The sequence below is a fragment of the Perognathus longimembris genome, chromosome 17 (assembly GCF_023159225.1).
Source record: "Perognathus longimembris pacificus isolate PPM17 chromosome 17, ASM2315922v1, whole genome shotgun sequence".
NCBI classification, from domain to species: Eukaryota; Metazoa; Chordata; class Mammalia; order Rodentia; family Heteromyidae; genus Perognathus; species Perognathus longimembris.
In genome coordinates, this window is record NC_063177.1 from 16,892,804 (window position 1) to 16,919,516 (window position 26,713).

Genomic DNA, 26,713 nt, shown 5'->3' on the forward strand with positions numbered 1-26,713 from the left:
TCAAGCCCAATGACAGACAGAATTTTTTCCTATAGTATTTTTGAGTATGTGTTTTGTGTACCGCTCTGAACCAGATCTTATGTTGTGGAGGATGAAAAAAGAGTAGGTTCAGTATTACAAAATAAATTCAGTTTAATAATGTTGTCATATAGAGCCTTTTTAAAATTTGCTTACATTATACAGTAGAATGGTGCATTTTTATCCTGGTCAATCCTAAGCCCTGCCTATTTCCCCTTTCCTAAAACAGTTTCAACAGTTTTCATTGTTCTATTTTCACATAATAATCTATTTGGACTATAATCAGCCTTCTTCCTCCTCCCTGTTATCCCAACCACTTCCCCGAGTTACCCCTCCTACAGAGCCTCGTTGAGATAAATTATGCTGTTTCTATGTATACTTTTAATGTTCACAAAATCATTCACCTTTTTTCCTTTCCCGTTCTTCTTTCCTTCTTCTTTAGTTTGATTTATATTCCATGTTTATCCATATAAATTATGTACATGTACATATATATGTACATGTCTATGAATATGTATGTCTTTTAGGTCTAGCTTACACATATGAGTGAACACAAAATGTTTTGTTTTGTGCCAGTCCTAGAACTTGAACTCAGGGCCTGGACACTGTCCCTGAATCTTTTACTCAAGACTAGTGCTCTATTATTTTTAGCTTTGGGCAGTTAATTGGAGATACAAGTCTCATGAATATTTCTTCCTGAGGCTGGCTTTGAACTGTGATCCTTAGATCTCAGCCTCCTGAGTAGCTAGGATTATAGACATGAGCCACCCAGCAACAGAAATATTTTTGTTTTTGTTTTGCCAATCCTGGGGCTTGAACTCAGGGCCTGGGCACTGTCCCTGAGCTGCTTTTTGCTCAAGGCTAGCACTCTACCACTTGAGCCACAGCACCACTTCCGCCTTTTTCTGTTTACGTGGTGCTCAGGAATTGAACCCAGGGCTTCATGCATGCTAGGCAAGCACTCTACCACTAAGCCACATTCCCAGCCCCATAAATACTTTTAAATGACTCAAATGTATTTGTTTATCAGAATTCATAATAAATTACACAAATTTACTGAATCTCTAATCAAAAGAGTAACATTTCAGTAAAGTAGGAGCTCATCAGAAGAGCTTTGAAGGTAATCGAAAATATGTATCATCTTGAATGGAAATCAAATCAGGCTATTCTAGAAACTTTGAAGAACTGAGAAAATAAACCTGAATCTTTTTTTTTTTATTGTTAACAGTATGCAGCATAAGATTCACCATGTTCAAATGTCCAGTTCAGTGATATAAAGTACGTTCACCTTGCTTTATGACTTAAACTTGAATCATAATTAGAGTCCTAAGTGAAACTGAAACCAGTTTAATTTTCATTGGATAAAAATCCCTGATGTTCAGTCATTTGCCACTCTGGTGATAGAAAAGTGCAAATCAGCCAGGTGCCAGTAGCTCACACCTGTAATCCTAGCTACTCAGGAGGCTGAGATCTGAGGATTGCAGTTCAAAGCCAAGCCAGGGCAGGAAGTCTGTGAGACTCTTATCTCTAATTAACCACTGGAAAACCAGAAGTGGCACTGTGGCTCAAAGTAATAGAGCACTAGCCTTGAGCTGAAAAAAGCTCAGGATAGTACCCAGGCCCTGAGTTCAAGGCCCATGACTGACAAAAAAAAAAAAAAGTACAAACCCATAGCTCCAAGATATTGCAGGATTGGAGCAGGAAGAGAGCAACTCCATAAAGTAAGAAAATGTCATTGTTGGCCACACTCTGTCCTCAATGTCTCCTCTCCTCCCCCATTGCTACCACTGTTCTTCTGTTTAGTCATTTGTGAGCAATTAACTGTTAATATTAGACTCGGAGCGGGGGGGTGGGGAGAGAGAAGAGTTTTAGGTTCTCAAGATACTGCCTTGGTTACTTATTTATTTTTGTGCCTTGTATGAGGCTTGAACTCAGGGCCTGGGTACTATCCCCAGAGCTTTTTTGCGCAAGACTAGCGTTCTACCACAGTTCTACTTCTGGCTTTTGTGTGTGTGTGTGTGTGTGTGTGTGTGTGCGCCAATCCTAGAGTTTGAATTCAGGTCTGGGCACTGTCCTTGAGATGTATTTTTCAAGGCTACCACTCTACCACTTGAGCTATAGCTACACTTCTGGGGTTTTTTTGGTGCTTAATTGGAGATGAATCTCATGGACTTTCCTGCATGGGCTGGCTTTGAACTGTGATCCTCCAAGCTCAGCCTTCGAGTGGCTAGTATTACAGGTTTGATCCACTGGCCTCTGGCGCATGTGTGCGCGTGTGTGTGTATAAAATATAATTTTGTTATTATTAAGGTATTGTACAGAGGGGTTACCATTTCACAATTCAGGTAATATGTACATTTCTATTTTGCACAATGTCACCCCTTCCTTCACTTTCCCCCCACTAATGGTACTTTTTTTTCCTCAAGCAAGTTTTATTGGAATCATAATGAACACATCATTGTAATTTTATACATAGTCATATGCAAAGTATGCTACAGGTCTTATTTTTTTTTGGCCAGTCCAGGGCCTTGGCCTGGCTTCTTCTTGCTCAAGGCTAGCACTCTGCCACTTGAGCCACAGCGCCACTTCTGGCCGTTTTCTGTATATGTGGTGCTGGGGAATCGAACCCAGGGACTCAGGTATACAAGGCAAGCACTCTTGCCACTAGGCCATATCCCCAGCCCATCTACAGGTCTTATTGGTATGTTTCTCCAAGGTATTCTATAAGCTAGGTATCAAAATCAGACAAGGAAATTACAACAGCAAGTTACAGGCCAGTCTTACATAAGCAAACATATTAGTACTTTTTTTTTTTTGCCAGTCCTGGGGCTTGGACTCAGGGCCTGAGCACTGTCCCTGGCTTCTTTTTGCTCAAGGCTAGCACTCTACCACTTGAACCACAGCACCACTTCTGGCTTTTTCTGTTTATGTGGTGCTGAGGAATTGAACCCAGGGCTTCATGTAGACAAGGCAAGCACTCTACCAGTAGGCCATATTCCCAGCCTCATTTTAAAGAGGACTTTGAAATGATATTTTAGGCAGAAGGAGCCAGTTGGTTCCTCAGGACTCAGTTGTTTCACCACAAGTGACTGACTATGAAGCACCTAAATAGCAATAGCAGTATCAAAAGCCAGCAGTGACTGCTGTCAATACCTGCTCTCAGGACAGACGCCTTCCTAGCAAATCAAAGCCTATTGACTTCATCTCCTTAGCATCTCTAATATATCTATTTCTTTCCATTATCCCTGGCCTGGATTCCGATAGCAAGTGGTATTGCTCCCAACTGGTCTTCCTACCTTCTAGCCTCCATATAGCTGCACATCCTATCTGTTTTTTGTTTTTTGTTTTTTGTTTTTTTGTTTTTTTTTTGGCCAGTCCTGGGCTTGGACTCAGGGCCTGAGCACTGTCCTTGGCTTCTTCTTGCTCAAAGCTAGCACTCTGCCACTTGAGCCACAGCGCCACTTCTGGCCATTTTCTATATATGTGGTGCTGGGGAATCGAACCCAGGGCTTCAGGTATAAGAGGCAAGCACTCTTGCCACTAGGCCATATCCCCAGCCCCTGCACATCCTATCTGAAAGATATGTTGCTCCCAGCTTGAAAGTGGTAGATGGCTTCCCTTTGCCCTCAAGATGAAGTCCACAGTGTCTGACATAATCTACAAGATCTGTTCTCTTGCATTACACCACCTCATACCTTGCACCAACCACTCTCTCTTCCTCACAGATTTTCCTGCCTCACTCCTATCCTTTTGTCTGCTTAGTCCTTATCCCAGCTACTTGTGCTCATGTCATCCAAGCTCTCCTGAGGTGCCTCTTTGCCATGTTCACACAGCACTCTGTGTCTCTCCCCATCCTATCCCTATCCCTGTGTTTACTGTGAGAGAATGTTTGTTTTTTTCTCTGTATCTGGAAATAGAAGTATCTCTGACTGAGTATTGCAGTACAGGAAAGGCTTGCTCTAAACTGAGTTAGCTCTCTGCTGGGGCTAGCTTGCTCTTAGGCCTGAGGCACTAAAGCTTAGGAGGGTTGCTAGATCCTGCTAAGACTATGAAGATGAAAGTTAAAAACTGAGGAAAAAGTCAGGTACCAGTGGCTCACACTGTAATCCTAGTTACTCAGGAGACTAGATCATAGAAGTTTATAGCCAGTTCAAGCAAAAAAATTCCCCAAGACTCCATTTTTAGTTAACCAGCAAAAAGCCTGATTAGAGATGTGGCTTACATAGTAGAGCACCATCTGTGAGCAAAAGAGCCAAGTGAGTGTAAGGCCTTGAGTTCAAGCAATAACATTGGTGCATATGCACATGCACACCCACATACACACAAATGAGAAAGGAATAGAAGAAAATATCAACAAATTGCAGGAGTGAACACCTGTAATCCCAGCACTTGGGAGGCTGAGGCAGGAAGATTGTAAGTTAAGGGCCAGTGTGGGCTACATAGTAAGACTGTTTCAAAATAGAAAGGAGGTGTTTGTTTTAGGAGACAGAGAGCCCTAAATTCTTTTGTCCTTTTAAAACTTAGGAAATTAGGGGCTGGGAATATGGTCTAGTGGCAAGAGAGCTTGCCTCATATACATGAAGCCCTGCACCCAGCACCCAGCACCACATATATAGAAAACAGCCAGAAGTGGTGGTGTAGCTCAAGTGGCAGAGTGCTAGCCTTGAGCAAAAGGAAGCCAGGGACAGTTCTCAGGCCCTGAGTCCAAGGCCCAGGACTGGCAAAAATAAATAAAAATAAATAAAACTTAGGAAATTAGAGTGGGTCATGTTGGATCCTGTATTGTAAGTTCATCAGCTGGTCACCCAGGCCAGTAAACCTAGACTGACAAGTGCAATTCACCCCTTGAAGTACACACTCAAGGCATCTCCTTTCCTTTTCTTGCTCTAGGTAGTACAATGCTCTGTGAGCCAGTGAGCTTGGAAAGCTGTGTAATGAGAATTAATGGTCAGGGAAAGTCTCATAGACTGTCCTGGACCTGGTTGGGTTGTGGGGCAAGGTTGGGATGCCTCAATCAACTTGAGGTGTCAGGTCCTGGCAGGTGGCTTCTCACAGAGTAACCTACTTACTTCATGGAAATTTGTCTGTCATTTCCCATAGAAGAAGCTGGAGGTGTGACCTGAAGAAGATGATATTAAAAGCCTGTTCTTTCTTTTCTTTCTTTCCATTTCTTCCCTACAGCAAAGTACCTGCTTTTGTTCGCATGCTGGCCCCAGAGGGAGCCCTGAATATACACGAGAAAGCATGGAATGCCTACCCTTACTGCAGAACTGGTGAGCACAGACTCAGCTAAGAGCTGGATAGACACAGGTGTCCAGTGGACCAGGGAGGGGGTGCATGAGGGCTTTGTGTCCCACCATCACTTTCCAGATTAAACCAGTAAAGGGATGACATGGGCCATCAATAAGGGAGGACAGCTGGGTGCTGGTGGCTCACACTTATAATATTAGCTACTCAGGAGACTGAGATCTGAGGATCATGGTTTGAAGCCAGCTCAGGCAGGAAAGTCTGTGAGACTCTTATCTCCAATAAATTACTCAGAAAAAGCCAGAAATGGCACTGTGGCTCAAGTGGTAGAGTGGTAGCCTTGATCAAAAAGAAGCTCAGGGACATCACTCAGGCCAAGTTCAAGCCCTAGGACTAGCCAAAAAAAAAGGTGAGTACCACCAAGTAGTCACAGCCTGAGACAGTTCAGAACCAACCCCTCTGGTTTGGGGAGAGTATAGTAATTTTCATTGTTTTTGTATATTTTGTTTTTATCAATTATAAAAGTAATGTTCTGTTCATGTATTTTGAAAAATAAATAAAAACAAAAAGATCACGCATGATTTATCTCTGGATAGTCACTATTAATATTTTAGTATATTCTTTATAGTCTTTGGGGGGGCTTAGGCACCGTTGTAGTTTTTGCCAGTCCTAGAGCTCGAACTCAGGGCCTGACCACTGTCTCTGGCTTCTTTCTGCTCAAGGCTAGCACTCTACCACTTGAGTCACAGCACCACTTCTGGCTTTTTCCATTTATGTAGTGTGCTGAGGAATCCAACATAGGGCTTCATGCATGCTAGGCGAGCACTTTACCATTAAGCCACATTCCCAGCCCCACTGTCCTCGCTTTTTCACTCAATATTTGCATTCTACCTTCTGAGCCACAGTGTTCCACTCATTTGTGAGTATGAGTGTGTGTATGTGTGTGTGTGTGTGTGTGTGTGTGTGTGTGTGTGTGTATCCTGAGGATTAAATTTAGGGCCTGGGCATTGTCCCTGAGCTTTTTTGTATAAGGCTAGTGTTCTACCACTTGAGCCACAGCTCCACTTCTGACTTTTTTTGTAGTTAATTGGAGATAAAGAGTCTCATGAGCTTTTTTCCCCATGCTGGCTTTGAACCAGAATCCTCAGATCTCAGACTTCCTGAATAGCTAAGAATACAAGCATGAGCCACCAGTATTTGTCTCTATTCTTTTTTGTTTTATTTTGTTTTGCTAGTTATGGGGCTTGGGCACTATCCCTCAGCTTCTTTTGCTCAAGGCTAGTGCTCTACCACTTGAGCCACAGCACCACTTCCAGCCTTTTCTGAGTAGTTGGAGATGAGAGTCTCATGGACTTTTCTGCCTGGCTGATGTTGAACTATAATCTCAGATCTCAGCCTCATGAGTAGCTAGGATTATAAGGCATGAGCTACTGTTGCCCAGCTTCCACTTGTTTGTTTTTTTTAGTGATGTATGTATATGTAAAATCTTTAGGTACATTTTCTGGACAGATTTTAGATCATATGATTGCTAATTTCTTTATTGTTCATTTTTCTTAACTAAGAATATTTTGTATGTCACTATATAGTCTATCATTTTTTAGGTTTATAATGGCTTTATAGTATTCTATCATGTGAATGTATAGTTAGTTGGTCAACAGTTCCCGTGGGTTCTATATGTGTGGAATCTATGAACTGTATATCAAAAATATTTGGGCCAGCCATGATGACATATGCCTGTTATCCTAGCTACTTAAGAGACAGAGATCAGAGGATGGCAGTTTGAGGCCAACCTGGCAAAAAGTTAGTGAGACCTTATCTAAACAGACAAGCCAGTTTTGGCTCATGCCTGTAATCCCAGCTGCTATAATACCAGCTACTCTGGAGGCTGTAGGTAGGATTATGGCCTGAGGCTAGTCCCCGGCAAAGAGCCGAAAAATAACCTACCCGAAAAATAACTGAAATAAAAAAGAGCCTGGGAGGCTGGGTGGCTTAGTGGTAGAGTGCTTGCCTAGCATGCATGAAGCCCTGGGTTTGATTCCTCAGTACCACATACACAGAAAAAGCCAGAAGTGGCACTGTGACTCAAGTAGTAGAGTGCTAGCCTTGAGCAGAAGAAACTCAAGGTCCGTGCCCAGGCCCTGAGTTCAAGCCCCAGGACTAGCAAAAAAAAAGGGGGGGGGCCCTGGGACATGCTTCAAGGGATGGAGTCCCTGCTAGCAAGCATTAGATCCTGACTTCAAACCCTAGTACTAACCAAAATAAAAGGAAAAAGAAATGAGATTTGGACCAGGTGTTGTTGGGTCACACCTATAATCCTAGCTTCTCAGGTGGCTGGGATCTGAGGAACACAGTTGGAAGTTGCCTGGACAGATAAGTCCATGAAACTCTTATCTGTAACTAAACAACTTAAAGCCAGATCCGTATTCATGGCTCAAATCGCCAAGTGCAGCTGAATGACAGCATGAGGCTCTGAGTTCAAGCCCCAATTCTAGCATTAAAAAAAAAAAAAAAAAAGTACTTGAGGCCCTGGAACTTGACAGTCATAGGAAAGGGCCTGGACACCAAGGTCAGTTAGTAAGGGTCACTGATACTGTTGGGGAAAAGTTGAAATAAGCCAGGTTTTTAAAGGGGAAAAAAAATTAGAACTGGGGCTGAGAATATGGCCTAGTGGCAAGAGTGCTTGCCTCCTATACATGAAGCCCTGGGTTTGATTCCTCAGCACCACATATTTAGAAAATGGCCAGAAGTGGCGCTGTGGCTCAAGTGGCAGAGTGCTAGCCTTGAGCAAAAAAGAAGCCAGAGACAGTGCTCAGGCCCTGAGTTTCAAGGGCCAGGACTGGCAAAAAATAAAATAAAATAAAATAAAATAAAAAATTGAGCCAACGGCAGAGTCTCCAGTGGAGCATGGGGTGGTTGTCATTGTTGCAGGCTCTGTATCCATACCTTATGCTGAACCAGCATGATCTATAGTTGAGGGTGGAGGCTGAATTATCTTCTTAATCTTGGCTATTCTCCTGTGTGGAATTTCTAGAAAGGAAAAGAGAAAGGGAAGGAGGAAGAAAGAAAAAGAAGGGAAGGGAAGGTTTGACACTACACCAAACTTTCTGTTCTAGTACAGATAGTATGGCATTCCTTTTGAGTAGTTCACTCAGCATTGCAAGATCTGAAGTCTCCAGGGACATCTAGGACCTCTTGAGCACAAGCAAACACTGACTTATATGCCAGGGAAGTTCAAGAGTTTTCTGAGGTGGGTGATCTTTCCTCCCATCAACCTTCATTTGTTGGCACAGTCTGGCTCAGGGGTTCCTGTGCTAGCCTCTGCTTACCTGCTTCATTTTCGAACCTGGTACTTCCTGGGTTGTATCTAATAAGGATATATCCTTATGTGTGGAACCCAGGTGACCCTTACCCTGTGGACTTTGGCAATGAATAAAGTCATTGCTCCCTCCAGCTGTCCTCATGCTACAAGTTCAAAGACCTTGCATCAGGAGATGCACAGGCATGGGTGGGACCTGGTACATGGAGCACTTAACGTTTTATTGCTGAAACTGAAATCACAAACCTCACTACTTTCTAAGCATGGCAGTGGAAGCTATTCAGTTCTTGGAATTGAGGCATGTTCTTTAAAGGGCTTGTGCTAATCCCAGCAGTCAGGAGGCTGAGGCAGGAGGACCTTGAGTTCAAGGACAGCTTGGGCAACATAGAAAGTTCCAGGCTAGCCTAGATAACAGTATACAAACACATAGGAGCAGTGCAGCAGGGTGTGTCTGGTCTAGCGCCAAAGGTGAATTTTCTTGGTATCTTCAAGCATTGCAATGAACATGTGTTCGAAGAACCCTAGCCAGGTTGGCAGGGAGGAGGAAAACAGATAACATGAACTTCTCCAGGCCCGAGGTAGTTTCTGGGTGCACAGCTCATGCCACCCAAGAGATGCTACTTAGGAAGAATGTATTACAGCTGGCATGGCATTTTTCTCCACAGCAAATGTTAGTTTGCATGTTGATGCTTGACACAAGACCAATAGAATTTCTAAATTCTCCAGGTAAAGGAGAGATAGTAGTAAGATGGGAGAAAGGCTACTTTCTTCAGTGAAGAGTTAAATCCTAGACCTGTTCAGCTGGACACCTGCTCTTTTAAAATAAGAGACAGAAACAGGCAAGGAATGCTACTTTCCAGTTCCCTCTGGGAGTGGCTGGAAGAGAGATCATTAATATCAATGTCTTAGCTTGGCCTAAGTAGATCAAATTGGAGGTAAGATGTGTAAAGTGCCTTTTGGATGGTTCTAATCTTATTTTGAGAGGAATGAGAACAGATTGGGAAACCCTATTCATTTCCAGCAATTTCTGTTCTATTTATTTTCCTCTCTTTCCCTGCAGCTGATGAGTTAGAACGTGAGGAAAGTTTCATGTTTGTGCCTGTACTGGGATTTGAACTTTGGGCTTGGGCACTGTCTCTAGGCTCCCTTTTTGGTCAAGGCTAGTGTTCTACCACTTGAGCCACAGCACCACATCTGGCTTTTTCTGTGATTAATTGGAAATGAGTCTCCTGTACTTTCCTGCCCAGGCTGGCTTCGAACCTTGATCCTCAGATCTCAGCCTCCTGTTTAGCTAGGATTACAGGTGTGAGCCACTGGCACCCAACTCTGTTTCTTTTTCTTTCTTTCTTCGCTTTTTTTTTTTGCCAATCCTGAGGCTTGAACTCAGGACCTGAGCACTGTCCCTGGCTTCATTTTTCCTCAAGGCAAGCACTGTACCACTTGAGCCACAGCGCCACTTCTGGCTTTTTTTTCTGTATATGTGGTGCTAAGGAATCGAACCCACGGCTTCATGTATATGAGGCGAGCACTTTATCACTAGGCCATATTCCTAGCCTCTGTTTCTTTTTTTGTCTCTCTAATCTTGAACCTTGGCTGGATTCAAATTCACTTAGTCCTGCTATTGAAACACATTTTTAACTTACTTGGGAATCCTATTTTTTAATATTTATTTATTTAGTTAGTTTGTACTGGGTCTTGAACTCAGGGCCTGGGAACTGTCCATTAGCTTTTTCACTGAAGGCTAGTGCTCTATCACTTGAGCTCCACTTCTGGCTTTTTGCTGGGTAACTAGAGATAAGAATCTCAAGGACTTTTCTGCCTGGGCTGGCTTTGAACCACATTCTTAGATGTCAGCCTCCTGAGAAGCTAGAATTATAGGTGTGAGCCACTGGCACCTGGCCTGGGAATTTCTTTTTTTTTTTTTTTTTTGGAGGTGGTGAAAAAGAGAATTTTAGGGGCTGGGAATATGGCCTAGTGGCAAGAGTGCTTGCCTCCCATACATGAAGCCCTGGGTTCAATTCCCCAGCACCACATATATAGAAAATGGCCAGAAGTGGCGTTGTGGCTCAAGTGGCAGAGTGCTAGCCTTGAGCACAAAGAAGCCAGGGACAGTGCTCAGGCCCTGAGTCCAAGCCCAGGATTGGCCAAAAAAAAAAAAAGAGAGAGAGAGAATTTTATTGAGCGAGAAAGTACTGATGCACCAGGACTGCACCCGAGGTCAGGATCTCAAGATGCATGCTGGCCTGGGAATTTCTATATCTCATATACTCAGGGTTGCAGTTGGAATGTTGTAAATGTAGAGATATTTGAAGGGGAAGAGGGCTATGAGAAGGGGAAGGGGAAGTTATTTGATCACTCAAGTTAACATTAAAATCCAGGGAAGTTCGTATCTTCAGATAAAAATGGCAAAGAAACATATGAGGAAATGTTCAACATCCCTGGCAGTAAAGGAAATGCAAATAAAAACAACCCTGAGATACCACCTCACTCCAGTTAGAATGGCCTATACTCTGAACTCAGGCAACAACAAATGCTGGAGGGGGTGCAGGGAAAGAGGAACCCTTCTCCATTGTTGGTGGGAGTGCAAATTAGTACAACCACTTTGGAGAACAGTATGGAGGTTCCTCAAAAAGCTCAACATAGACCTACCCTATGACCCAGCCATACCACTCCTAGGCATCTATCCTGAACAACAGGTCCCAAAATATCAAAAAGACATCTGCACTTCCATGTTTATCGCTGCACAATTCACAATAGCCAAAATATGGAAACAACCCAGATGCCGCTCCACAGATGAATGGATCCAAAAAATTTGGTACCTATACACAGTGGAAATAGAAATGGTGAAATATTGGTATTCGCAGGGAAATGGTCAGAACTTGAACAAATAATGTTGAGCAAGACAAGCCTAGAACACAGAAAACAAAGGGGCATGATCTCCCTGATATATGACTGTTAAGGTGGGGGGAGGGGGAGACAGTAGAGACCAGGTCTGCAAAACCAAAAACTTCTTGTCAAATGGTATTTCCCACAGGTTTGGGTCAGCGACCGTACATTATGCAACTAAAACCAAACAACTACTCAACATATAAAGGTCAAAAATAGACCTCTCAGTGGATCACAATAGCTCAAAACCTATGTATGTATGTTCATATAAGACAAGGATAAGCAAACTCTATTGTTGACATTACATTTAAAGTCCTAGATGAATTTTCTTTGGCGTAGGCCATGTGGCTACTGTATATGTTTTTGGTACACTGTGTAATGTATATATGTCTACCTGATCTAGGGAAGGGAAAGAAAAACAGCGTGTAAGATATCACAAGAAATGTACACACTGCCCTATTATGTAACTGTACCCCTGTTGCACAACACCTTGTCAAAAAATTTTAATTAATAAATTAAAAAAAAGAAAGCCAACTTATCAGAATTGAGTAAATTTGCTTCTGTGTCTTACAACCACTAATATATAAAACCCACAAATCTCTGAGTTTGTTGAAATACAGAATTATAAATGAAATCAGATATCCCTGCTCATTGATCAGAGCATTCTTTCCTTGTGAATTCTATATGGGAAACCAAATAGCAATTAGAACTACCCACAGGTAGTGAAAAATGTCCACTTGGCTAAGTTGATCAGGTTCTGTGTCTCTTGATTAGCACATTCCGTTTCTGTAGAGGCTAGATAGACTAGAAGAGGAATTCTTAGACATAGTGGATTCAGAATAATGTGTTTAGGGTTAGGAATGTGGATTAGTGGTAGAGTGCTTGCCTAGCATTCATGAAGTCCTGGGTTTGATTCCTCAGTACCACAAACATAGAAAAGAAAGTGGTGCTGTGGCTCAAATGGTAGAGCAACTAGCCTTGAGCACAAAAAGGCTCAGGGATGGAGCCCAGGCCCTGAGTTCAAGCCTCAGGACCAAAAAATAAAAAGAATACTATATACTGTATTTAATTGGGGAAGTTTATTGCTTATTGTCATCAAACTAGGCATGACGTTGCCATTTCCACTTAGGGGTGGAGGTATGTTCCCACAACAGGGAAATAGAACTTCTGCAAATTGGCCTTCCCTGGGATACATATGGCACCCATCATTTCTTTTTTCTGTAAAAGGATTTTCTAAAACTGCTAATTGGGCAGTTGTTTCAGTTATAGTCCTTTAGTTAAAATCGTAATCTGGTATTAGTGTTTCCTTCCAGTGTCTCTCATGAGTTTGGGGGACTCATTGACAAGTCGTTCCTCTTTTTCTTTCTCTCTCTCTCTTTTTTTTTTTTTTTTTTTTTCTGGTCCTAGCACTTGAACTCAGGGGCCTGGGCACTGTCCCTGAGCCTCTTTGTGCTCAAGGATAGCGCTCTACCACTTGAGCCACAGCATCACTTCCGGCTTTTTCTGTGATTAACTGGAGATAAGAGTCCCAAGCACATTTCTGCCTGGGCTGGCTTCAAACTGTGATCCTGAGTAGCCAGGATTACAGGCATGAGCCATTGGTGCCCAATGACAAGTCTTTTTTCTGTAAAGTCGTTTGCCCCTCCCTGTATCTCAACTTTTCCTCATTTCAGTTCCAGAGGTTGCCTTAATTTCACATTTTCAGTGATGGAGTTTGTTGGCTCCATGAACTCCAAACCCAGGAGAGTGCTGTCCATCAGAAACAATAGCTCCCAAATTTAGAGGATACAAAATGAACTAGGCATTGCCAGGAGGGAGCTAGTCTGTCCCCAGTGACATGAGAGCTTCAGTCATTTTCTCTGATAAATAATTGAACTGTGCTTTCCGAGGGATCCCATTACAATGAGCAGGAGTGCAGAGAGATTTGGTTACAGTGAGAGGAAGGATGCCACCAGCATATAGAGTGCCTGGCTCAGAGTGCCCTGCTCGGTGTTCCTCGAGGTAGAAGTGGAGGTGGGATGCAGGCGATGCTCCAACCACAAAGTGATAGGCCATGGAGCCTGTGATCAACGAGTCTCAAGAAGCCCATACTTTAAGTCCAGATTTGATATTTCAGGACTTTCATGAGTAAAACTTGAGGTGAGTGGGCGCACAGAAGCACTCTTAATTCTCTGGGGCCTAGAGGTGACAATGGAATAAGCTATGGGAAGTAGAGAATACTTCACTATGCATGGTCCCAGGGGATGGGAAACAGGTATTTATTTGTCCTCATTAACCCTTTTCTCTCTTCTTTTCATGTCCTTGCCTTGGAGCAGTTATTACAGTAAGTATTTTCAGGGGGTTTGAAGTTGCAGATGATTAGAGGTCTTGGATATTCTCTGCTTTCCCTGGGCAACATGTGGAGTCATTGAGGCTTAGGATTTTCAGTCCTAATGAGGAGCTTGCTAGTTGGCTGTGCCTTTATGAAGTATTAGAGTACAGAATGAACCGAGAGGCCCTTTGCTGCCCACCTCAGGTCATGACTATTCAGGGTGGATGAGAAGTTTCAGTTCAGCAACCTGATGGTTCAGCAACCTTTTGGCCCCTATGAACACTGACCCTTGGCAAAACTGTGAAGTCAACAAGATATCTTTTCCATGACTGTCCCCTTTGTCATTGCCCTTCCATGCCACCCTTCAGCATACTCACCCAAATGCCTTGCCCTTTCTGGGAAACTAATTCCTGCTAAGGGGATAATGGGTTGAATTCCTCCTTTGAGTAGCTCCAGTGTTTGGGACATTTTTTCCTTCTTACAGTTGTTCCAATTATAAAGAGCTCTAAGACAATAATTAGCATGAAGGGTTGCCTTAGCAAAAGGCTAGATGAGAGAACATCTTTCTCTGCTCTGTATACATTATGGATTAACCATTAGTAACATGAATAAAGCAGTATGGAAGACTGGTTAAATACATGCATTCTAAAGTTATACAGACCTATTTTCTGGCCTAGCTTTGTGTTGATTTCTGTGGCCTTGGACAAGTCACCTAACCTTTTGAATTTCACTTGCTTCATCTGTAAAATGAGAGTGACTATATAGACCTCACAAGCTGGTTGATTCCATTGGGCTAATGTGTACTTAAAGTACTGTGGTCTCCCAGTCAAGTTAACTGTTATTGTCAGGCTGGAGCTGGAGTCTCCCCAGTACTCATGATCCCAGTAATGGAGATAGTTACTCTTTAGCTGTGAGCCTGGTGACTGTAAGTTATTTTTTATTTCAGAATGAGTACATGAAAGAAGACTTTCTGATTAAAATTGAAACATGGCACAAACCAGATCTTGGCACCCAAGAGAATGTAAGTAGTACTTTCCAAGAGCCCAAGAGTTCCTGGTACCAGGGCATGATGTGAAGATCTGTCCTGTAGCTTCTCCATTCCTGTTGAAGGGCCCTCTCTGTGGTCCTCCTTTGCCTGGGCAGGAAAGCAATGGCCTCCTATCCTGCTCAGATGAGATTGCCCTGTCTCTAATTGTAAAATATGATTGCCAAGATTCCTAACTGGGCATTCCCTGTGGTGATAATATTGGTTTAAAAGGCAATTCTTGGCACAGAGAAGCAGGGTTTTGTTGTTTTTGCTTTTGGGTACCACTTTGGGGCTTGAATTCAGGACCTCATGCTCTCACTTAGCTTTTTCTACTCACAGCTGGCACTCTACCACTTGAGCCATGCCTCCAATTCCAGCTCTTTGCTATTTATTTGGAGATAATAGTCTCTCAGATTTATCTGCCCCTGCTAATTTCAAACTTTTTTCCTTCTGAGTCTCTAAGACTATAACCATCAGTCATCAGTGCCCACCAAGAAGCAGCATTTTAAAAAATATAATTGTATTATTATTTAGTATTGTACAGAGGGTTACTATTTTACAACTCAAGTAATGTTTACATTTCTCTTTTGGACAGTGTTGTCCCTTCCTTTGAAGAGGTAGTAGTTTTTGGGGTTTTGTTTTGCTGGTCCTGGGGCTTGATCTCTGGGCCTGGGTGCTGTCCCTAAGCTTCTTTTGCTCAAGGCAAACACTCTACCACTTGAGCCACAGCACCACTTCCAGCTTAGAGTCTCATAGAGGGGGCTGGGAATATGGCCTAGTGGTAGAGTCCTTGCCTTACATACATGAAGCCCTGGGTTTGATTCCTCAGCACCACATATATAGAAAAAGCCAGAAGTGGCGCTGCGGCTTAAAGTGGCAGAGTGCTAACCTTGACCAAAAAGAAGCCAGGGACAGTGCTCAGGCCCTAAGTCCAAGCTCCAAGGACTGGCAAAAAACAAACAAACAAAAAAAAACCCTAGAGTTTCACAGAGTTTCCTGCCCAGACTGACTGTAAACCTCAAGCTTCAGGTCTCAGGCTCTTGAGTAGCTAGGATTACAGACATGATCCACCAGCACCCAGATTGAAGAAGCAGTATTTTTAAAATATAAAAAAATTGCAGTAATTCCCCAGATTTAAAGTTCACTTATCCTTGACCTCAGCAGCTCCATAGCTAAAGATTTATTAAATTGTTTTCCCACATATGTGAATTAACATATACTGGACAATGAATTCAGCATTCTTTGCATTGCCAAAGATTAAGAACAACTTAAGAGCTTATGAGTAGACATCATTAAATAATTATGTGGCCAAATAATTGTATAGCAGCAGTTTCATTAAAAGGAGCCAGGTGAGCTGGGCTTTTGTAGCTCACACCTATAATCCAACTACACAAGAGCCTGAGATCTGAGGATCGAAGCTGGCAAGGGCAGGAAAGACCATGAGACTTTTATCTCCAACTAACCACCTAAAAACAAGAAGTGGAGCTGTGGCTCAGTGATAGAGCTCTATCTTTGAGCACAAAAGTTTAGGAACATCGCCTAGGCCCTGAGTTCAAGCTCCACAACTAACAACAACAAAAAGACTTGTTTGGAAACAGTGCTTATAAAACATTGCCCAGTAAAAAAGGTACAAACCAGTATGTAGATGTGCTGCTGTTTATATTAAAAGGCAAATCTATGCACATGAATGTTTGTGTGTAGGTAGACTAGTTACAGTGTCTGTATACCACAGTGAGGCTAAGGACAAGCAGGAGGGAGAGTTCCTCTTTGTTGGACCCTTTTGTATATATTGAATTGATGTCAAAACTTTTTTTTTTTTTTTTTTTTTTGGCCAGTCCTGGGCCTTGGACTCAGGGCCTGAGAACTGTCCCTGGCTTCTTCCCGCTCAAGGCTAGCACTCTGCCACTTGAGTCACAGCGCCGCTTCTGGCCGTTTTCTGTATATGTGGTGCTGGGGAATCGAACCTAGGGCCTCGTGTATATGAGGCAGGCACTCTTGCCACTAGGCTATATCCCCAGCCCTCAAAACTTTATATTATGTACAAGTGCATCCTGATCAAATAAGCATCATGTCCAGTAGGTCTTTCTTTAAGGGACCCAGTGGAAACAGTAGGTGCTCTAGAGAATCATGAGGTGTGTTGACCTGCAGGTTAGAACTGAGCCTGAAAAATCAGAGTTTTCTTTCTCAAGTTTATGCCTACTTAAAATATAGTCTTCCATTCTTTTTTTTGCCAGTCCTGGGGCTTGGACTCAGGACCTGAGCACTGTCCCTGGCTTCTTTTTGCTCAAAGCTAGCACTCTACCTCTTGAGCCATAGTCCCACTTCCAGCTTTTTCTGTTTATGTGGAGCTGAGGAATCGAACCCAGGGCTTCAAACATGCAAGGCAAGCATTCTACCGCTAAGCCACATTCCCAGCCTGCTATCTTCCATTCTTTTAGGTAATTTTGTATGGATGATCTCTCCTTATTCTAAATTCTTGGGACTTGATATGTTTCAGATTTCAGATTTTGGGATGTTTAAAAATGAATATATGCCAATGGTAAGATAAGGAAGGGACCCAAGTATAAATCTGAAATTGATTTTTCATATATACCTTGCATATTCAGCTTCAAGGTAGTATTTTTAACATGCCTGCATTGTTACTATAACCTACTGCAGGAGGACAGGTGGAAAAAACTTTCAGGAGGGCTGGAGGCATGACTCAAGTGGTAGAGCACTAGCCAAGCAAGGCAAGCAGAACAAGCTTAAGGCCCTGAGTTCAAGATTCAGTATCAGGGGAAAAACAAGTGTCAGGTTTTTCCTTTTTTCTTGTTTGCAGTGGTGGTTGGTTGTTATGTGTGGTGGTGAGGATCAAATCCAAACTTAAGCCTTGTGCATGCTAGGAAAGAGCTCTACTACTGAGCTATAGCACTATCTCTATAATTCTTTGCTAATGGGAATATCACATCTATGGTTATGGGAAGGGGCTGAGAGCTTACAAAACCTGCCTATGTATAAGTGGTCTCCCTTCTTCCTACAGGTGCATAAACTGGAGCCTGAGGCATGGAAACATGTGGAAGCCATATACATAGACATTGCAGATCGAAGCCAAGTACTTAGCAAGGTAGGAACTAAATGTGGGATGAAAAGAGAACCTTTTTTTTTTGCCAGTCCTGGGGATTGAACTTAGGGCCTGAGCACTGTTCCTGGCTTCTTTTTGCTTAAGGCTAGCACTCTGCCACTTGAGCCACAGCACCACTTCTGGCTTTTCTATATATGTGGTGCTGAAGAATCACACCCAGGGCTTCGTGCATGCTAGGCAAACACTCTACCGATAAGCCACATTCCCAGCCAGCTTGATGAATTATTTCTAAGTTGATATACCTACATAATTTCTCAAACAATGCTAGCAGAAAGTAAAGTTCTTTGAGGGTTTTTGTTTGTTTTGCTAGTCCTGGGTCTTGAACTTTTTTTTTTTTGCCAGTCCTGGGGCTTGGACTCAGGGCTTGAGCACTGTCCCTGGCTTCTTTTTGCTCAAAGCTAGAACTCTGCCACTTGAGCCACAGCGCCACTTCTGGCCATGTTCTGTATACGTGGTGCTGGGGAATCGAACCCAGGGCTTCATGTATGCGAGGCATGCACTCTTGCCACTAGGCCATATCCCAAGCCCCACCTGAGCTTCTTTTGGTCAAGGCTCGCACTCTACCACTTGAACCACAGCACCACTTCCGGCTTTTTCTGTTTATGTGGTACTGAGGAATCAAACCCAGGGCTCAATGCATGCTAGGCAAGCATTCTACCACTAAACCACATTCCCAGGTTCTTTGAGTTTTTAGCCATCCTTGCTTGTATGATTGGAGGGAAGCAGTGTTGGGGAAGATTCTTTTCCCTTTTATTTTTTTCCTGGAGGGTTGTCTTGTTTGCAATTTAAGCCACACCTCCCACCTGGCTTTTTGCCGGTTACTTTTCTTTGTTTTTTTATTTTAGTATGTATTAGTAATACAAGAGTGGAGATTTCATTGTGTCTTTTCTATACATGTGTACAAGTGTTCTAAGCCATCTCACCTGTCTCATCTGTCATTGTTCCATTTTCATACATGGAGACTATCTGCTTCCACCATGTTCACCTCAGTCACCCTCCCTATTAGACCAGCTCCTGTTTTCTGAACATCTGGAGTTCTATTCAGAAAAAATATACCTGTGACTGTAACTTCCAGGGGTTTCTTTGTTTTCATAATAGATTGAAAGTTTCAGGTCTTTCTTTGATCCATTTGGAGTTGATTTCTGCACAGGGTAAAGGTTGGCATCCAGTTTCAGTCTCCTGAAAGTGGATAGTTTTTTGTTTTGTTTTGTTTTGTTTTTTGGCCAGCCCTGGGGCTATTTATCCCAGCCTGGATAAATAGTTTTCTCAGCCACATTTGTTTAAGGAGGGAGTCCTTTCTCCAGTGTGTGTTTTTAGCTTTTTTGTCAAAAATTAGGTGGCTATAGCTGTGTAATTTTTTTTCCATTAGTGGATGTGCATGCACACATGTGCTGGTGCTAGGGCTTGAACTTAAAGACCTCAAGCTCTCTTGCTCAGCTTTTTCACTCAACTGGCATAATACCACTTGAGCCACACTTTGAGTCTGGCATTTCACTGGTTAACTGGAAGTAGAGTTTCTCAGCCTTTTCTGCTTGGGCTGGCTTCAAACTCTGGATCTCAGCCATCTAAGTAGCCAGGATTATAGACATGAGCTACTTGGAGCCTGGCAGGTGCAGTTTTTATTACATAGCCTTCTTTTTTTTTTTTTAATTTTTTTTTTTTTTTGGCCAGTCCTGGGGCGTGGACAGGGCCTGAGCACTGTCCCTAGCTTCTTCTTGCTCAAGGCTAGCACTCTGCCACTTGAGCCACAGTGCCACTTCTGGCCATTTTCTGTATATGTGGTGCTGGGGAATCGAACCCAGGGCCTCATGTATACGAGGCAAGCACTCTTGCCACTAGGCCATATCCCCAGCCCCCTTCTTTTTTTTTTTTTTTGGCCAGTCCTGGGCCTTGGACTCAGGGCCTGAGCACTGTCCTTGGCTTCTTTTTGCTCAAGGCTAGCTAGCACTCTGCCACTTGAGCCACAGCGCCACTTCTGGACGTTTTCTATATATGTGGTGCTGGGGAATTGAACCCAGGGCTTCATGTATAGGAGGCAAGCATTCTTGCCACTAGGCCATATCCCCAGTCCCTATATAGCCTTCTATACTGTTCCACTGGTCTTCAGGTCTGCTTTTATGCCAGTACTATGCTGTTTTTATTACTATGGATCTGTAGTATATTTTGAAGTCTAGTATCATGATCCCTCCAGAGTGGTTCTTTTGACTAACAATTGCTTTTGTTACTTGAAGTCTTATGCTTTCTTATGAATTTTTCTTTTCTTTTTTTTTTTTTTTTTTTTGCCAGTCCTGGGGCTTGGACTGAGGGCCTGAATTCCTGAGCTTTTGTTCAAAGATAGCATTCTGCCACTTGAGCTCTGTCACACCTCCATGTCTTACAGACATTCCTGCCTTGGTTGGCTTCAAACTACGATCCTTGGATTTCAGCCTTCTGAATACCTAGGATTAGAGATGTGAGCTACCAGCACCCAGCATTTATGAGGGTTTTTATAAAATTGATTTCTTTTTCATTGGAACTTTGATGGTTACTGCATTGAATCTATAGGTTGCTTTTGGAAGTATGGCTGTTTTCACAATATTCTGCCAATCTGTCTTGAGTTTCTTTCTTCAAGGTTTATAGGTCTCCTTGTAGAGGTCTTTTTCAGTTTCTTGGTTAATGCCAAAGTATTTTATTGTTTTAGAGGTTATTATGAATAGAATTGTTTTGCTGATTACTTTCTCACCCATTCATTGTTAGGGTATAGAGAACCTACTGATTTTTTAGTATTGGTTTATATTTGCCTGGTTACTCTGGAGATGGAGTCTCCTTCTTGGAGACCTTACTGCTTGAACTGGCTTTGAACCTTAGTCCTCTGGATCTCAGGCTCCTGAGTAGCTAGGATTAAAGGCATGAGCCACTGGTGCCCAGATGGGGAAGATTTTTTTTTTAAGTACACATATATTATTTTAAAATTAGAAAGTATTTTGTGTGTGATTTATTATTTTTCAATTTTTTTCTTTAATAGATGTTATTAGGAACCTATATTAGTTTATGTAGAACAGCTAAAAATTGAGCTTTTGTGGTGAATCAACACAGAGTTTATTATATTTTATGTGTGTGCACACACATCAGTCCTAAGGCTTGAACTCAAGGCTTTTTTTTTTTTTTTTTTTTGCTCAAGGCTAGCACTCTCCCACTTGAGTCAGGATTCTACTTCAGGCATTTTTGATAATTAATTGGAGATGAGAGTCTCATAGTCTTTCCTGTCCAGGCTGGCTTCACACCTTGATCCTCAGATCTCAGCTTTCTGAGTAGCTAGGATTACAGGTTTGAGCTACCAGCACCAGGCTCTGATTACATTTTTAGTTAGTAAAGTTGAGGGATAGAGAGTTGATCAGTAGATACTAAGGAAGGTGTAGTTAGATAGGAATAAGAAGTTGTAGCTCGGCTGGGAATGTGGGAATGTGGCTTAGCGGTAGAATGCTTGCCTAGCATGCACGAAGCCCTGGGTTCGATTCCTCAGCACCACAGAAAAAGCTGGAAGTGGCATTCTGGCTCAAGTGGTAGAGTTAGCCTTGAGCAAAAAGAAGCCAGGGACAGTGCTCAGGCTGAGTCCAAGCCCCGGACTGTCAAAGAAGTTGTAGCTTGCTGTTGCACAGTAGAGTGGCTTTAGAGTATGATAATGTACTATATATTTCAAAAGGCTAGGAGAAAGATGTTTGAATGGCATATGTTTGGAGCTGGAGGTGTGGCTCAAGTGGTAGAGAAATCATCCCAGCAAGAAAACCCAGCCATGGGCTGGGGATATAGCCTAGTGGCAAGAGTGCCTGCCTCGGATACACGAGGCCCTAGGTTCGATTCCCCAGCACCACATATACAGAAAACGGCCAGAAGCGGCGCTGTGGCTCAAGTGGCGGAGTGCTAGCCTTGAGCGGGAAGAAGCCAGGGACAGTGCTCAGGCCCTGAGTCCAAGGCCCAGGACTGGCCAAAAAAAAAAAAAAAAAAAGAAAACCCAGCCAGAGTGAAGCCCTGAGTTCAAATCCTAGAGCTACTCAAAAAATAAAAAAGAAATGACAGATATTTGAAGAGATAGATATGTTTAATCTGATTTAAACATTACACTATATAAATATATAAAATTATTTATCCATAAATATGAATAGTTTGTTTTTATGTTCTAGTTAAAATTAATTTAAATTAAAAAAAATAAACTAGGGGCTAGTAATGTGGCTTAGTGGTAGAGTGCTTGCCAAGCATGCATGAAGCCCTGGGTTCAATTCCTCAGTACCACATAAACAGAAAAAGCCAGAAGTAGTGCTGTGGCTCAAGTGGTAAAGTGCTAGCCTTGAGCAAAATAAGCTCAGGGATAGTGCCTAGGCCCTGAGATTAAGCCCCAGGATTGACCAAAATAATAAATAAACTAGTAAGCAAAACTGATTTATAGTTCACAAAAGGATAAATTCTACACACTGAACATTTTCAACAATTATTTTATTAAAACAGGCCAATGGGAGATTCTATTAGATTTCAGGAATAACAACTACTTGTTATAAGCCCTGGCTATATTTTAGAATCACCTGCAAATTAAAAAAAGAAGAAGAAAAAACATGCAGCCCTCACCTGCAGATATTATTAGTTTTACAGGTTTTGTGCTTTCTTCTGGGTTTTAAGTAGAGTGGCCCAGAAATCTACATTTTAAAAAAGTCTTCCCTGACAATTTCTCATACAGATTAACAATCTCTGTCTTAAAAACATTGGAAGCACATGCTTGCTCAGATGGTATGGTGACACTGTCACACTTGTAAAACTAAAACCAAACCCTGGCAGAGAAAGTCACATAGAACTCTTCCTTGAGGCAAATATGAATAGTTCTTTATTTTGTTTATAATATTTGCCCATATTTATACCAGCAGCATCAAGAAATGGTATGAAGTGTACTCTAACGAAAATCTGTTCTCTCTCCTTTGTCCTCTTCCTCTCCTTTGTCCTCTTCTCCTCTAACCCCCATCCCCAAACTCTCAGGATTATAAGGCAGAAGAAGACCCAGCAAAATTTAAATCTATGAAAACAGGGCGAGGACCTTTGGGCCCAAATTGGAAGGTGCAGTTCACACACTTACCACCAGGGGGTCGGGCACCGTGTGGGTGGGCCTCTCCCTCAGGAGAAGGAAGGAATGGCTGGGGCTAGGCTAAGGAACAAACTGAGTTCTTTCCTCTTAGTTACCAACCTGCCTCTGGGTATGTTTCCAATGCAGCAAGAACTTGTAAATCAGAAAGACTGCCCATATATGTGCGCATACAAACTGGTTACTGTCAAGTTCAAGTGGTGGGGCCTGCAGAACAAAGTGGAAAACTTTATACATAAGGTAAATGAGCCTTTCTTCAGGGTAGGGTAAGGGTGGTGGGTGTTTGGGTGAACAAGAGATCATACAACCATGTGACATGACCTAGTGTTGCTAGCATAAGAATATCTCACAGTTGGCTTTCCAGACTCCCATTTTCCCTTGCATGTAACTGTTTTATAGTTTTCGGCTGTCCATCCAGGAGTATCACATGTGACTGAAAAGGAAACCCAGGCAAAAGAAACTGGAGACACTTTCTGTGATTGAATTACAAATAAAACTTAAGTTTCTTTTTTTTTTCTTGAAGCCAAAAGGCAGGAGGCACTGTGAACCCAAATCTCCAATGTCCTGTATTATTCAGCTAGGCATATCTTAAGTTTTATAGCCTTTAAATTCTCTGATGTGTTAAGATTATATTGGGCAAACATTTCATAGCAGCTAGCCAGTTACAAGTTGGTATAAAGCATCAGAGACGAGAAAAATCTGGCAGTTGTTTTGAGGCCTTGGCTTGGCTAGAGCCTCATAAGCTGCTTGTCTTGGTAATATAATGGGCAATGGGCCTAGATGTGAAATAAGGCCCTGTCCTTTCTTGGGGGCTTTCTCCTAATCAAAAACATGTGAAGGCAGAGGTCACAGACCTGTGGCTGATCCTGATAAGCCAGCCAGACATCACTCCCTTCTACTTCTCCAGTGGTGTAGGTATTAGCAGAGATCATGAGGTCAGGGCTGTAGTGATGGCCTTTACTTTCTGTGTTCTAACTTGGTTCCCTTCTTTTTATAGCAAGAGAAACGTCTGTTTACAAACTTTCACAGGCAGCTGTTCTGTTGGCTTGATAAGTGGGTTGACCTGACGATGGATGACATTCGAAGGATGGAAGAAGAGACGAAGAGGCAGCTGGATGAGGTGAGTAGGATCCCAGGGTACTCTGTGACTCTGGGTTACATATATATACTCATATTAAGGAGACTTGTGTTAGGACACAACACTGAGGACATCACCTGGAGTTCTAGGAACACGTCAGGTTGTACTGTGGGTAAAGTACCAAGCTGTATGGGTAATATAAGGAAGAGAACAGTCTGTGCTCTTCAATTTGCAGTTTAACTGAGGTCTCGTCATATCCACAGGGACAAATATGGTAGTTTGTGCTGCATGCCAAGTGAGTAATTCAGCTACTGCAGTGATTCTGCAGAGCCAGGTGGGAGATGGTGCTGGGCTGTGGAGTTGGAGGTGACCCTGGGAGGAGGCAGGCTGCACTGATCCAGATACCATGAACATTACCCACAGAGGATAGCCATAGCATATGCAGAAGCTAATGCACTCTATATGATTTTTAGCTATTTTTAGAGTTTAGAGCTTTTGGGTTTTTTGTTTTTGTTTCCTGGCATGGATCCCAGAAGGAGGGCAGTGTGCTCCATTGGAGCCCGGAGACCCAGTATTCCTGCTCATTTAAGGAAGGCTTCTCCCAGAGGTCCACTCAGAGGAGATGGTTAGTGGATAACCATCATGCACTCCCTGTCACCAAGGCATCATTCTAGGGCCATTAAAAAAAAAAAAAGCCAGGCACCATAACCCTAGCTACCCAGGATGCTGAGATTTGAGGATCTCAGTTCGGAACCAGCCTGGACAGGAAAGTCAATGAGAATCTTCTCTCCAATAAACTACTCAAGTGGGTCAAGTGGTAGAGCGCTAGCCTTAAGCACAAAGAAGCTCAGGGACAGTGCCTAGGCTCTGAGTTCAAGCTCCCAGGACTGGCAAAAAATATATATTTATTTTTATAATTAAGGTGTTGTACAGAGGGATTAACATTTCATAAGTCAGGTGGTGAGTACATTTCTCTTTTTGGATAATGTCACCCCTTCCTTCAGTTTTCCCCAGTTTCTTCCTCCTGTCCCTGCAAACAAGTTGCATAGTTCATTTGCCACATAGTGTATACTGAATACCATGACTGCTCTTGTTCACCCTCATTCTACTAGCTTTTAGTCATCACAGCATCTGTGAGGAGGCTTCTTAGCTAAGGAATAAGTGGCTGAGAACTCAGTGCCAGGTCCCAGCATTGTAGCATTGTCTGGTCAAGGTCTTTGCTCTTAAACCACTTTCCTTATTCCTCTCTCCATTTGGGACCCTCTTACCTTCTTGTGCTAAAAATAAGGCAGGACGTTCTGTGTCTTAAGATCCACCATCTGTTTCTCTTTCTTTGTTCCAAGTGGAGGTTGGCTTGGGTCCTGAGTGTCCAGCAAAGGTCTTGTTTTGTAATAGCCTCATCCAACTCTCCTTCAGGGCCTCAGGTGAGGGCCAAACATGGGTGCCACCGGTGCCCATGTGACACATAGCTCTGTGCTTCACAGTACTGGTCTAGGGTGGAACCTGGGCCCAGAAGCCTCTTTCCTCTGGAGCCCCATAGGGAACTCTCTTTGCCATCCAGGATGACTCTCTTCCTGGGCTGACTCACTGGTAAGTGGTATGCTGAGTTAGTTCCTGCCGAGGGCGGATATTTTGGTTTTGCATTCAACTACATTTGGCAGTGAAGTGGCAGGATTTTGGACACCGTCCCTGATTCTTTTGCTAAGCATCCTCAGGAAGTTGTATGCTTGCATGTTCAGGATTCGGATGGTTCTGTCTGTATGAGAGCTTGAATCTTTGGTCACTCTAACCCTTACAAAATAAAGTTACCAAATAGAGTAATATAAAGGCTTCTATTGGGGTTTGGTGAGGAGTTTCAGCCACTGCCTGACAAAAGCCAGCATAAAGTACACTGTATTTGCTGTCTTCCTTACACTGTGCAGGTAGAGTTCAAATTCTTGGAGCTATTAGTATGGATCTCCACAAAAAGCAATGCTCAAATTTTCTTTTGAAATTTTCATTTCATTAATTTGGTGGTTTGTTTTGTTTTTTTGCCAGTCCTGGGGCTTGAACTCAGGGCCTGAGCACTGTCCCTGGCTTCTTTTTGCTCAAGGCTAGCACTCTGCCACTTGAGCCACAGAGCCACTTCCGGGTTTTTTTCTATATATGTGGTGCTGAGGAATTGAACCCAGGGCTTCATGTATACAAGGCAATTGCTCAAATTCTTTTTTTTTTTGGCCAGTCCTGGGGCTTGGACTCAGGGCCTGAGCACTGTCCCTGGCTTCTTTTTGCTCAAGGCTAGCACTCTGCCACTTTAGTCACAGCGCCACTTCTGGCCATTTTCTGTATATGTGGTGCTGGGGAATCGAACCCAGGGTTTCAAGTATACGAGGCAAGCGCTCTTGCCACTAGGCCATATCCCCAGCCCTGTTTTGTTTTTTATTTTTAATGTTTTTACATTCCATGGAGGTTTGTGCCAAAAGCTATATAACTACTATCCTTCAGGACAACTGCCAATGCAGGAGCCTTTTGGGATTAGAATTTTAACTAACTCATAGTAGTCAGGTCCCGGTGGTTCATGCCTGTAATTCTGGAAACTCAGGAGGCTGAGATCTGAGGACTGTAG

General features: G+C 42.9%; 1 protein-coding gene across 3 annotated transcripts in view; it reads left to right on the plus strand.

Annotated features, from left to right (window-relative positions):
• Pitpna (phosphatidylinositol transfer protein alpha) overlaps positions 1-26,713 on the plus strand; it is a 49,086-nt gene that overhangs the window by 14,570 nt on the left and 7,803 nt on the right. For all 3 annotated transcript variants that reach the window (XM_048365649.1, XM_048365650.1, XM_048365652.1), the window contains 7 exons: positions 5,200-5,291; positions 13,783-13,790; positions 14,725-14,799; positions 17,825-17,908; positions 22,928-23,005; positions 23,160-23,270; positions 24,028-24,150. In XM_048365649.1, the coding sequence (XP_048221606.1) occupies positions 5,200-5,291; positions 13,783-13,790; positions 14,725-14,799; positions 17,825-17,908; positions 22,928-23,005; positions 23,160-23,270; positions 24,028-24,150 (571 nt within the window). The remainder of the gene's footprint in view (positions 1-5,199; positions 5,292-13,782; positions 13,791-14,724; positions 14,800-17,824; positions 17,909-22,927; positions 23,006-23,159; positions 23,271-24,027; positions 24,151-26,713) is intronic.